The 12,683-nt window shown below is 36.0% G+C and overlaps 1 protein-coding gene across 3 annotated transcripts in view; it reads left to right on the top strand.

Annotated features, from left to right (window-relative positions):
- The window catches only part of SFSWAP (splicing factor SWAP), a 51,084-nt gene extending 42,376 nt beyond the window's left edge, over positions 1–8,708 (top strand). For all 3 annotated transcript variants that reach the window (XM_072879995.1, XM_072879996.1, XM_072879997.1), the window contains 4 exons: positions 1,305–1,430; positions 5,134–5,304; positions 5,893–5,965; positions 8,293–8,708. In XM_072879995.1, the coding sequence (XP_072736096.1) occupies positions 1,305–1,430; positions 5,134–5,304; positions 5,893–5,965; positions 8,293–8,358 (436 nt within the window). In that variant the 3' untranslated portion in view covers positions 8,359–8,708. The remainder of the gene's footprint in view (positions 1–1,304; positions 1,431–5,133; positions 5,305–5,892; positions 5,966–8,292) is intronic.
- The last annotated feature ends 3,975 nt before the right edge of the window (positions 8,709–12,683 follow it).

Genomic DNA, 12,683 nt, shown 5'->3' on the forward strand with positions numbered 1-12,683 from the left:
TCTGTTGGTTTTTTTCCTTTTTTAATCCTTCTGAATGGCCTGGTAAAGATCAGATTTCTAAGTGACAAAGCAGTTAATTTGCAACACTTAACTGCCATTGTGATTACTTTTTTTCATTTTCAGTTGATCTCTTTTGTTGTAGGTGTAAGAGAAATGGCTCAGGAGTGTGTGTGTACATATATTATATATATGGTGTGAGTCTGCAGAAGATCAGTGATTTCACAAGTGCCTTGTCTTTTAGTCACTGCCAATTAGGTATTTCCAAGAACATGAATGTTTGGTATACATGGAATTACATACCTATAATAAATAAATAAGAAAGGCTTTAAAATAAATAAGCATATAGAAGTAAAATTATTAGAACTATATATTTTAGTGAGAACAAAACTAACTCTTACTATCAGGAATTCTGGGCAGATTTGGGGTTTGGTTTTTTCTTTCTTTTTTCCAAGCTGGGTCCCCGAATTGCCCCCTTCTCTATCTTCCCCCCTCCCCTTCATCTCTCAGGACTTTTCTCATTCCATTTATTTTGTTGTTAAGAAACACTCAGGTTTTACTTGCACATCCACTTAATTCCAAATCATAGAGAAAAAGAGTTAAGCCCTTAAGTTGATTTCTGATCTTAACTGGGCATACTTTCTTTTTTCCCTCTTGATCTCTTTCTCTCTCTCTCTCTCACTTTTCTAGGAAAAATATCTCAAGTCAAAGTGCTAGTGCCAAACAACGCCGATCATGGGGTTTTGGTCACTTGCACAAGTGAAAATATTGGCTGTGCTAGGATTATTCTGCAGCATCAGGGAAAAATTTCCTGGACTTGTCAGTGTTGGAGATGCACTGAAAACAAAAACTTGTATTTATCTCGGTGATGCAGCAGTTTTTAAAACATACCATTAATTTGAGAAGACAAGGTCAGGCCTGGCAATACCAGGCTTCAAGCCAAATTGGACTTCTGCATACCAATGTTGGTAAACTCTGTTACCACAAAAGGTGACTGGACTAAAGTAAAACTTTCCCGCCTACTAATACAGAAGATTATATTAGCACACAATACCAAAAAATAATTGCTTCCCCCTTCCCCCCCGTTGGGATTGAAAAGCAATGGATAACTACATCCTAAATGTCTTGGATGGATAAGAAATTTTTATGCAGCTGACAAGTCTTGGAGACTAAATACCCCAAGTTGGTATAAAATAGGCATTTGAAAAGTGTTATATTTGTGTTTGGTGACAGCACAATTCCACTGAAATAAAAGCAATGAAATAAGTAACAAAAAGCAAACTTTTGGATGTCTTTTTCCTGCTCAGGTCACGATCAAGGTCACCTAGGAGAAGGGCTCACACACCAGAAAGGCGAAGAGATGAAAGAAGTGTTCCAACAGCTTATCGCATTAGTAATAGCCCTGGAAATAGTAGGAAACGCCCACGTTCCAAGTAAGTATACCCGGTCCTGGAGAAGGTTATGTCCTGGCATCATAAGAGACTTTAAACATTGCCTGATGTGTTGTATACTCCCTAGGTAGAACTTACATTTTTTTATGTTCTGGAGCTTTATTTGAATAGACAAGTACTTCTGTGGAGGAAAAAAAAAAAATAGAAGCACTCGTTCTTCCCCCATTCTTGCATATGTTTGAATACTAAAAGTACAACCAAATCAGTGAACGTTAATAGGCTACTATCTCCTAGATATGAGAGTTCAGATTTTATTTGGACTTCTTGTTGGGTCATTTTCTCATGCTCTGCTTGTGCAAGCAATATGGTATAGTGGTATTATGTTATTCCTACTGGTATTGCTTGACATCTCATCGTATCTGCACAAATAAGGGGAAACTCCCGTTTAGCAAATGGTATGCTTTACATTTAGCAATTATTTTACTGCCAGAGTGGAATGTGAAATATGAATCAAGAGGTGCCTTTTTTGAGAGCACCTTGCATATAGTCTCTCTGAACTATTATAATCAAAATGGCATACCAACCATTATTTCAGCTTGCCAGTTGCAGAAGAAGAACATCTGCAAAGGTGTGTCCAGAAGGCTTTGAGATGTTTTGTGTCTCTAATGTTTTGTGGCATGTTGTGTCTTCAACATGCAAGGAAGTGAAAATTTTTCGTGCTTGTATATGTACACCTAAAGTGTACACAAAACCCAACGGACTGAAGTTACTAAACTGAGCATACAGAATTTTTCTCCTCATCAGTGAAGATTTAGTCTTTAACCTCTTTCTCCATATCTCTTGTGGAATAAGAAGCAGAGAGATAATTTTCAACTTTATGATTATTAAAAAATTTCTATTGTTTCTTAAGATAATTTTCCATCTCTTGACAGCCTCTAATAAATTGATGTGTGGTATGTATAATTGAGAACTTCATCAGTATACTTCAGCTGATTCAGTTTTTCTCATTCATCAACTTGAGATAATAGAGGCTTCTGTGGAATTCAGCATGCAAATTTGATTAAGCAGAAAAGATATGGAAGCTTAAAATGTTTTTCTTCCTATAAACACACAGGAGAATGTTTTCACAGCCCTGTGCTATTTTTAATGCAGTGTTGGTGTGTCTGCTGCTTGACCATTCAGTATTTTAAGCTATAAATTATTTTTAGAGTTATGCCACTCCAAGTGGTAAATTATGATGACAATTGTGAAACAAACTAGATTCCTCTTTAAATAATATTGTTTATATAGGTGGAAATTGTAAACTTTGGTTAGGCTGCAATCAGGAAAACAGAACTACACAATAAAATATGGCAGTAAGTGCAAAAAATATAGACTGAAGAAAGAATATTCTAGTTAAACATAGATGAGGATATTTTGCAGCTCTGATTGCAGAAAGCCTACTGTTTCAGCCCTGTTAGGACTGACATGTTGAATTTTCAAGTAAAAATGTAGATGCTGTGATGGACCAGTTTTCACCTTCAGTTATGGAGTAGATTCTTCGCAATGGTGTAATGGAAGCAAGGTTTGGGTTCAAGGTCTTTTAAAAGCTAATTAGTTTGCTTAGGCTTCTATGAGTGGGTAATGTATAGTGCACCTGATAGCTGAGAGCAGGTTTCAATCTTACATGGCAGCAGTCAGCTGAGTGGTTTTTATTAACCATAGTTACACTAAGAACTAGGCAAGCTTTAGAATCCAGTACTGTCGGAGGACTGAAAATTAGAATTAATAAATACTGCAATGTTTTAAACTTGCTCGGGGCATTAATCTGATATCTGTCGTGATGCTGAATAGCTAGCATTGCTTGTAAATTTTTTGGTGTATTTCCAGAAGGAAATACGTAAGAACTAGGAAGCTATGCTTTACTTTGTCTTGTTCGGGAATTACTGGCTCACTGCTTGTAGAATGAGGTGTACTTCAGAATAAATATAACAATTGTTTTTTCTTCTGCTTATCCTGTATCTCAGTTGCTATCATAGTCACTTTAAAAAGAAGTCTAATGTAAATTAGTGCTTTGAACTGACTGCAGTGAATTACTTTCCACAGAGAATATGCGTAGTTCTTCTATGCTGGCTTTTGGACCTAGAAAAATATTTAAAAATAAGCCTAGTTTTAGCAAATTGAGTGTTCTAAAAATAGAAAATTGATAGATACATTCATTCAGCTGTTATGATGTTTGTTCATCATAATCTGAGATGAAAAACACCGAAAAAGCTTACTGCAAAATATTCTTCTGGCATGATGAATGTTTGCTGAGATTTTCAAGAGTTAAGTATGAAATATGTTCACAGCTTGATTACATTATGATGTTTTAAGAAACTGAGCAATTACAGTACATAATTAACTAGTCAAGGAATAACTGACTCTGTAGCTGGTGTTTTTTGTACAGTCATGAGAATGTTAGAGGCCAGTAGAGCTGCTGGGTTTTTCTTCTGCCACTTAATGATTATTTATGCAAGAAAAACGTAAGGAGGTTTTGCAGTCTTAAGTCTTGAATGTTAAATTTTATATAAAAATCAGATACTTGTATGATGAATTCTAAGCATCAGAGGTGTACAGTATTTATGTGGGAATTTAATATGTTATAGTGTAGCTGCTTTTAAAGTAGCAAATTCCTAAGAAAATCAAAATAAAGGAACTGATAATGTGATACTTAAGATGGTGCAAAGTTTTACAGTGTTTTAAGATGTTCTAGAAGCTTCAGCGACATTCTTCTGAATAGACTTATAGCAGTGCATGCTAGAGAGAGATGCCTACAGTGAGGGATTGCCTAACTCTAATTAAGGCATTACTCTAGTAGTTCTAATTACAGTAATATCAATACTGGTATGTAAATCATACAGACATAAATTCGTAACCATGTATAAAGATTTTGATAGTTCCGTCTCTAGTATATTACTAATTGAATTCTCTTTGAGCTTCATATGGCATATGAGGAGGCTACCTCTGTTTTCCCCTTCTGTCAATAGTGAACACATCAGGTACCTGTAAGTCCTTTGTTCCAGCTCTCATAGTAACAAACATTTGTGTATTTAATTTCCAAGTCATAAATGGTTTGCACTTAAAACATGTTGCTAGGTCTAGGTTTGTTTGAGTGGCATACAAGAGCTTGTTTATAATTTTTGAGCCTGTGGTTTGTTGCATTATAGATTGGATCACAAGGAAAGGGGTAATTTCTTTTAAAAAGCAAATCCATGGTTTGTTTGTTTGCCTTGTAGATCTTTTGCATAGCTATGATTCCATGGTTTCCTCATTTAGGAGCTAGGAAAACTGTAAGGGATATAAACTCTTACATTTCTCATTATATTCTAAGCATCATATTCTAAGTGTCTGATGTTGTTTGGGAAGGAACTTCCCTCTAGCAAAGTTATTCTGCAAATCTCCAATGAAATACTTTTCATTGTCATCCTTCAAACTATCAAATACTGCTCAGTAATTCCTGTGTACCCATGAAGCAGCATTTCAAGTGAGAACCTCAGGTACTAGTAGTTGCCTAATGTAATATGTTTTAAAAAGCTGCTGAGAAAGTATTTTGCACAACCATAGAAGTGCGGTATTGGGGTAAGACTCTAATGCTTGCTGAATGCATGAGAAGTATCCTGTGGAAGAGGGCTACATAAGCTTTTAGAAGTGTGAAAAGTAACTTCAACTGAGCTAGTGTAATACTGCTTTAAATATCCTTCAATAAAATATTTTCTTCTCGCAGAAGTCCCCATGAAAAGAAGAAGAAGAGGCGGTCTAGATCACGTACCAAGTCCAAAGCTAGGTCTCCTTCACCATCCATGTCACCAGGCAAACCATCCACACACAAAAATTCTGTACATTCAACTAGTGTCTCTCCTGTGGAGAGCAGGGAATCCAGCCAGGAACGCTCCAGGTAATACGCTCTTTTACTGTAATACTGCAGTGCCGATGTCTCTTGACTGTGAGTGTGTCTTTTAACCTAACTTGTATGGTGAGGAGCTCTCTGTGTGTGTAATGTGTGCATATTAAAAGTAGGAGACACTGGGAGGACAGCACTATGTGCAATGAAGATATTGGATCTCTGTTGCCTACTGGAGTAAACATCTCGACATACTTTTTACAGTAAAACTGGTGCAGAAAATCCTGCAACCTAATTCTAAGTTAGAAATTGGAAACTCTCATTGAATGGGTTAAGTCTTTGAAGTAGAATTTTAATAGAGTGGTTTGAATTGTAATGTGTGTGCAAGATTCATAATTAAATTATTTCTACAGAATATATCACAATCCTGTTAAAAATTCCTAGGCTGCTGTTCAGATTTCTCTGTATCAGTTGTATGAGTGACTCTTCTGACTGTGACTTATAATGGCTTCTAGTTGAATGAGAGAACTGTTAACTAACGTATAAGAGACTTGTGTAATAAAACCCAAAATTGTGATGGTGAGTGAAATGCACTTTTAAAATATTTCCTATAAATTTCTAATTGTAATTTTACTTTTTTAGGGGAGTTTCTCAGGAAAAAGATGGCCAAATCTCTTCAGCAATTGTGTCTTCAGTGCAGAGTAAAATCACTCAGGTACAAATAAACAAATTCAGTGTATGTTGCCTAATTAAGTGTGTCCATCATATCTTGTCTTACTACCTTGTACAATTCTGAGCTTTGCATATGATGTAGAGGCATGTTCATTGTCATTCTTAATTTGTTTGCTTACAAGAGAAACAATTTTGTTGCTTCTCTAGCTACTGTCCTTTCAAGCTTAATCAAGCCTCCAAAGACCAAGCTAAATTCATTATGCTGCAGTATATCCACTGTTAATATATGGAAGTCCACATTATGCTACAATATCCCAGTTACCAATAGCAGGTATTACTGAGAGCCCCTCTTGTCATGTAGTGCTCTTAACAAGTTTCATGGAAGAAAGAAGGAAGGAGAAATACCTTGGCAAAGGCTAAATTTGTAGTGTTGGCAGTAGGGGAAAGATATGTCCTCTTGCAAACTGAAGTGTTTGCTTTGCATTAAGCAGTATCTTCAACTTACTTATCTTACCCTTGTTGCTGCTTATGTCTCTGAACTCTTGTTGTTATGATTTCGTTGATATATTCAAGTTTGCTGTGAATCATGGCATATCAGGTATGTGCCTCTATATCCTGTGCAATAATCTAAATGCATTCAGCTTCCCTAACACAGTTTTAAGATACCCAACCTCCGTCAAAATAATTCCATTCCTTTTTTAAAACTTACTGCATGGTATTACTCTTTAAAATTTTTAATTTCACTCATCCTCTTAGAGTCTTCATGCATATTTAACTTTCTTTCAATAGAATATGCCAAGTTTAGAGGAGGAAAGCTCTTAATTATGCTTTGGAAAATTTACAATATAAAATCAGAGTTGCTTTTTACATTTTCATTTTTTTCAATGGGTAGATGGTTCTTTCAATAAATGAGTATCGCTCAAAGATTTAGTTCCACTAGGGAAATAGTGGCAGTTGGGAATTAATACTAGTAGACTAGTACCTTACATACCATGTTTGATCTGTTTTTGATGAGAAACCCAAAACAAGAATGTTCAGGAAAATAGCAAGTATAGGCACTGCAGAAAGAAAATGGAGTACTAACGCCATAGCACTTCTTAGGCTACCAAACATATGCATGGAAATTCCTGGTGTGACAAATGAGATATGAACTACATCATGGTCTCAGAAGTAGAGTAGGCATCCCACCCTTTAAAAACATATACCTTCAGACAAAGGTAATTGGTTCATGCATTTCTTGGCTTAAATATTGCTTATGGCATAGTATTTGGTAGTCTAATATTAGTCTGCTTGCTTGAAGTGCAGCTGTAAGCGGAGGAAAGATTACTATATTAAAATACAGTTCGTAGTTACTATTTGCAAAAAGTAAAAAAGAGGAATGAAACTTTTGTGAATCTGCAAGATATTTCCCAACATAGATTAGTTTAGCATCCTTTTATCTTTAAGGGCCCAAAGAAATGTAATTTACCTAATTATGAGTAAGATTATTTTGCTGCCAGTGGGCTGGCTGACCCTGACCAATTCAGTATCTTTTCTCATTCAAATCCTTCCATCTTGTAAAGTGGAATAATGATGCTGAATTCCCCTGTGAAGTGTTTTGAGAGCTTCAGATGAAAAATGCTTTAAAAGAACTAAGGATTTTAATTCATTTATATTGCATTTCTGAAGAAATGCTTTAAGTAACTTTAATTCATTACTGATACACACTTTGTATTTTGTGATCATTTTTTGCAACCCAATTATTCGATGCTGTTTACATGAAATTTCATTTCCTTTTGTAATGCTGTTCCCACTGGATACTAAGACAAGACTGAGAGATGCTCTTCAGTTTCACAACAGTCCTAATGTTTCAGTCACTCTGTCATATTTGAAAATACCACTGCCATGTAAATTTTTGGTTCAGGTTTACACAGCAAACAAAAAAAGCTTTCTGTTATAGAGTAATTGTTAGCACTCTCTTCCTACCAGCTTGCTATCTTTTTTCTTTTTCCCTTTTTTTTTTCCTTTATCAAACCAGTTGTTAGTAGTTGTGTGTTCATTACAGTTTTTGTGAAGATACAGTCATAGTTTCTTTCCATTTTAGTTGACGTGATTTCTCTGTTTTGTTGTCTAGAAACTGCTTTAAATATTTATGCAGAGCACTTTTGTAGCATTGTAGTAAAAACAGATTTCAGTTGCTGTCATAGGAACTTTCTCCAAATGATTTCATTCATTTCGCTTAGGGACTGTTAATATCTGATGATCGTGAATCTAAGTATTCTGTGTGACTGGAGCATAAGCGAACCCTTTCATGCAGGTTTTTGCAATGACATGCTTTAGCTCTGTTCAAAGCCCAGACATGTCTGACCACTTTCCTTTTATTTTCTACAGGATCTTATGGCCAAAGTGAGAGCAATGCTTGCGGCTTCCAAAAACATACAAACTAGTGCCTCCTGAGACCTGTTGAACTGACCATCAAGAAATTGTGCGAAAAAGAACAATTTTAAAAAAAAAAAAACCTGCCTCATCTCAAATGTACAGCTGAGCTTAGCTCACTTGGTTCACAACTCGTCTAATATTACCAGAACTTGAGGAGCTAAAACCTATCTTTCTGTACAGAAGCGTCTCCTTGAAATTTCATTAAACTTTTTCAGCCAGAATATCTTTGGAAAGTTCTTGGTTTTTGTAAATTGATTTTTTGACTAATTCTTCAGTAACATTTTATGATCAGCAGTCTATATGTGTATATTTGTAAATACCATGTTTCTGTGAAAGAAGTATTACACAATAATAAAGAAGGAAACATCTTTCATTAGCTAGAGTTTTTGTGGAGTCCTTAATTATTTGCGGTTGACTTTTGTTACAAATTAGTTTTCTTTTTCTTTAGTACTTTCTGCTTTTTAAAATAACAACTGTCTAGCCTGCCTGACCACCTTAAGCTGAGAAATACTTTTTATCTTCCTTCGTGCACAGAATGATCTAAGAAGAATGCTTGTTTGCTTGGATGTTAGTAGTGGACAGTTTTTGGACAAGGGACCTGATTTTCTGTCCATCATTTAGAAAGATCTCTTGAGCCTCCATTTGAGGAGTTGACCCTTTGAAGTCCATAACTAATGGTCAGTAGCCCCTTTGTCTTAATGTGCCTTATTCTCTCTAGTTAGCTACAGAAAAGAGAGTATATTTTTGTGGTCATTCAACAGGCATACTTTACAGAAATCCAGCATTCTTCTGATTTAACATCTTTCATACAGTTGAGAAAGATGCTTAGTAACGTATGTTTTACTGACATACACCAGTTAACAGTTTTCAGAAAGCTCGTGGCCTCAGTACAGTTGCATGTTTGTTTATTATGCATTCTTTGTTGTACACTGAGACTGTTTAATTTTTTAATTGAAATATTCTTAAATTGAGTACAAAAAGGCATGTGTGAATTTTTCCCCAAGGCTGCTTTAACTATGAGGTTTTGTAATGGTGTATTCAAAAGGTGCCTTTATTGGCAGTTATCTGATTCCATGAAGAGTGGAATCAGGGCTTTTAATGACCCCTGAAAAACTCTGTGATCTATAATCAGAAAGATTGTGGTTATAGTGACTCATGTCCTAATTTTCTCAAATTTTATAGAGAGTAGGTGGAGGTTAGAGATGGATTAGAGAAATTAATGTGGTAAAGTTTATGCTTACTCACAGACTAGTTGGTAAGTTAACTACATAGAACTACGCAGATTAATAGCTCCAGTGCAAAATCTTTTTGTTCAAAGCAAGGGAAGGAGAAAGAATGCGTTGATACAATTCGAGCTTTGAGTAATGTGATGGTCAAAATGGTAGTTGGTATGCCACTTGCTGGTGCTCACTTGGAATGAGAGAACAATATTTAAACCATTGGAAACAATAATCAATCAGGTTGCTTTTCAATTTTTGGCCAGTAATAATTAGCAGGGTTTACACTCCTGCAAACAATATAAAATGCTGTGTCTGATGCAGAGAAATTTCATTGTGCACATAAATTGGGATGAGACAGAGCCATCTAAATGGTAATGTAGAATCATGTCATCCACCATTTACCTAATTATTTCAAAGTTATTTGCAGTGTTTTGACTAGGACAAAAATACCTTTCAACCAGTGCGAGAGAGGTAACATTTTCTCTGTACGTGTTGATGAAACAGTACTAGTAGAGCCAGAGATAAAAAAGGACATAAAGTAAATTTTGTAGGCAGCTGTTGTAGATTGTTGTGCAGTGTTAAATTTACAGCAGTTTTTTTTCCCTCCTAAATGGAGTTAAAAGTCTCACCATGGTTAAATAATTGGCAGCTTGGATGCCAGTTGTTTGTCATGTAATAGGAAAAAAGCCCAACTCTGATAAAATAGACTGGGCAGCTTGTTTTGCTACTGCTTGCTGCTTTGCAGATTTAGTCTCTTTGGGAAGGTTGTTGCTTTAATGACTTCTTAAAATATTTTCCCTCCTTGTGAGTAAGTCTGTCTTTTTTTTTTTTTTTTCCTTTCCTTATTCCCTTTTGTGGTACGAAGTGAGATGGAGCGTTTAGCTCCAGGAAAATTTAGATTAAACTGCATTTTTATACACTCTTTATCGTTTACTGAGGTTTGTTTGCATTTAGCACTCTCTCATGGGTAGTTGTATTCTCCAGAATTTAAAAAGTAGTAGTGTTTTTATTGTGTTATTTTTTCTCTTTCCAAGCAGAATGGACATTTTCACCATATTAAAGGGGCTTGAACTGCTTTACCAGAATAATTCCTTTGTATGTATTCACATTTAGAAATCGATGCTCGTTTTTTGGTCTGTCTTCACAGGCACTAGCTGTGTTGTAACTGCTTGTAAATACAGCATGGAGCTTGTGATACAATCAGTACAATTTCTGGTGTCTGGTATATCAGGAGAATGCATAACTGATACCAGGAAAGTGTCTTAAGAACTTCAAACTGGAAGAATTTCAAATTTCTATTTTCCAGGTATGGATTTTCAGTGCAACCCCTGGGAGAGACCTCTCCGTGGACCCGGTTATAGGACCCTGCCTAAGCATCTGGGACCACAGGCAGCAGGTCTGGGATTTGCAGAAAAGGGGAATTGGACTGCGTCTCCCACCCCATCTCCCATCCACGAAAACTGAACGTACTCAATTCCTTGCGATGTGGCCACGCACCAAGGGGCCTAAAGAGGCCCTGTATCACCTGGCTGTGCTGCCAGAATCTTGTTTCTGATGGGGAATACATGAGGTTGCTACAACGGGCAGTTAAGAAACCGGGAGAGCTTCAGTTGGAAGAAAATGGGCTTTGACTAGTCATGAGGAAGGCACTGTGGTAGGTCTGAGTTGTCAGCAACTAGTTGTAATTTTTCAAATTTCTCAGTTTTGTGGAAACAATATAACGTGAGATTGCTTTGCTTTAAATTCAGTCAAATACAGTAATCTAAGCAACTCTTTAGCTGTAGGTACTTTGAATTATTTGCGTGCGTGTAACAAACCAAAAGGACTTAGAATATTAATGCTAGCTTTCTAAAGTGCTTTGGAAGGGCCTTTTTGTCTGTAATGTGCTAGCCAGTCTTTCCTCATTCTCTTAGGAGTTCCAGATCATAGTTTTGAAGATATTTTTTTTTTAATTTATTCTCTCTGTATTCATGCAGAGTAGCCTTCTCTCAAAAAAAAAAAAAAAAAATTCCACTGACAGAAAGATAGTAGGAGGTATCAGTTTTTTCTCTGTGGAGATTCAGGTTCAACTGAGATATCAAAAAAGTACCTACAACTTTGTTAAGTTTTGAACCACTAAATCATTTGCAGACTTGGGTATTTGTAGGTGTTCTAGACATACTTTCTCAGTGATGGATAGCTTTATGAAACAAAGCTAATAGGACAAAGGCATTGCTACAGCAAAGGTAGTGTGTAGCTTTAAGTTCTCCACCTTTCTTTGTCAAATGGAAGTGAAATAGATAAGTGTTAGGTGCTTGTATACAATCTATCCTCCGATCCCTGCTACCACTTTCCTTCAGAGCATATGTCTCGATACAGACTTCTACTTCATCAGCTTTGCTCAGTCTGCCCGTGTAGGTGTAATCTTCATAGTTCAAGAGGTGGATTCGTAATAACTTGTATTAAAGATGCTCTAATGTGAATTAATTAGATGTGTTCAACAGCTTCCTACTGGGGTCTTCAGTCAGCTGGTGGGTAACCTGTTAATAATAAAAAAGTTAAAATCATTTGGCCATCTCAGTATATACTTTTTGTTTTTCTACAGGTGAAGAGACCTTGCTTCCACTGGTAGAAGAGCTTCTATCGAACTGAGTTAATGGTTTGGCATTGAACAATTTGGCTCTGTCACGAAGCTGATAGCCATTGAGATGTATCTGCAGTCTCTTGGCATTGATCATGATTTCACATCTGTTGTCACTTGTAACTCTTTATATCACAACATTTTGTTTGACACCAATTAGTTGGGAACGTACGCTTTCTCACTTGCAAACTTCATGCATTAGAGACAATCCAAACCATACCCTCCATTTTTCAATGGGGCAACAAATGATAACATTTACAATTCATGTTTTCTTGGATTTAAGGCAATGTCTATTATCTTTTGTGAAGAAATTTCATTGGGAAATCCTATTTAATTAAATTTCTATTTAATTAAATTAAATAGAAATTTAAATTTCTGTTTAATTAAATTGCATTTATCATCTATTCCTCTTCTCCCATCCCTACCCAGCATCTAATTATATGAAGCAAAGAAGTAAAAGACCTGTGGATTGAGGTTAGTAACATGCTAAAGCAGCATCTTTA

The sequence above is a fragment of the Ciconia boyciana genome, chromosome 15, assembly GCF_034638445.1.
Source record: "Ciconia boyciana chromosome 15, ASM3463844v1, whole genome shotgun sequence".
Lineage (NCBI taxonomy): Eukaryota > Metazoa > Chordata > Aves > Ciconiiformes > Ciconiidae > Ciconia > Ciconia boyciana.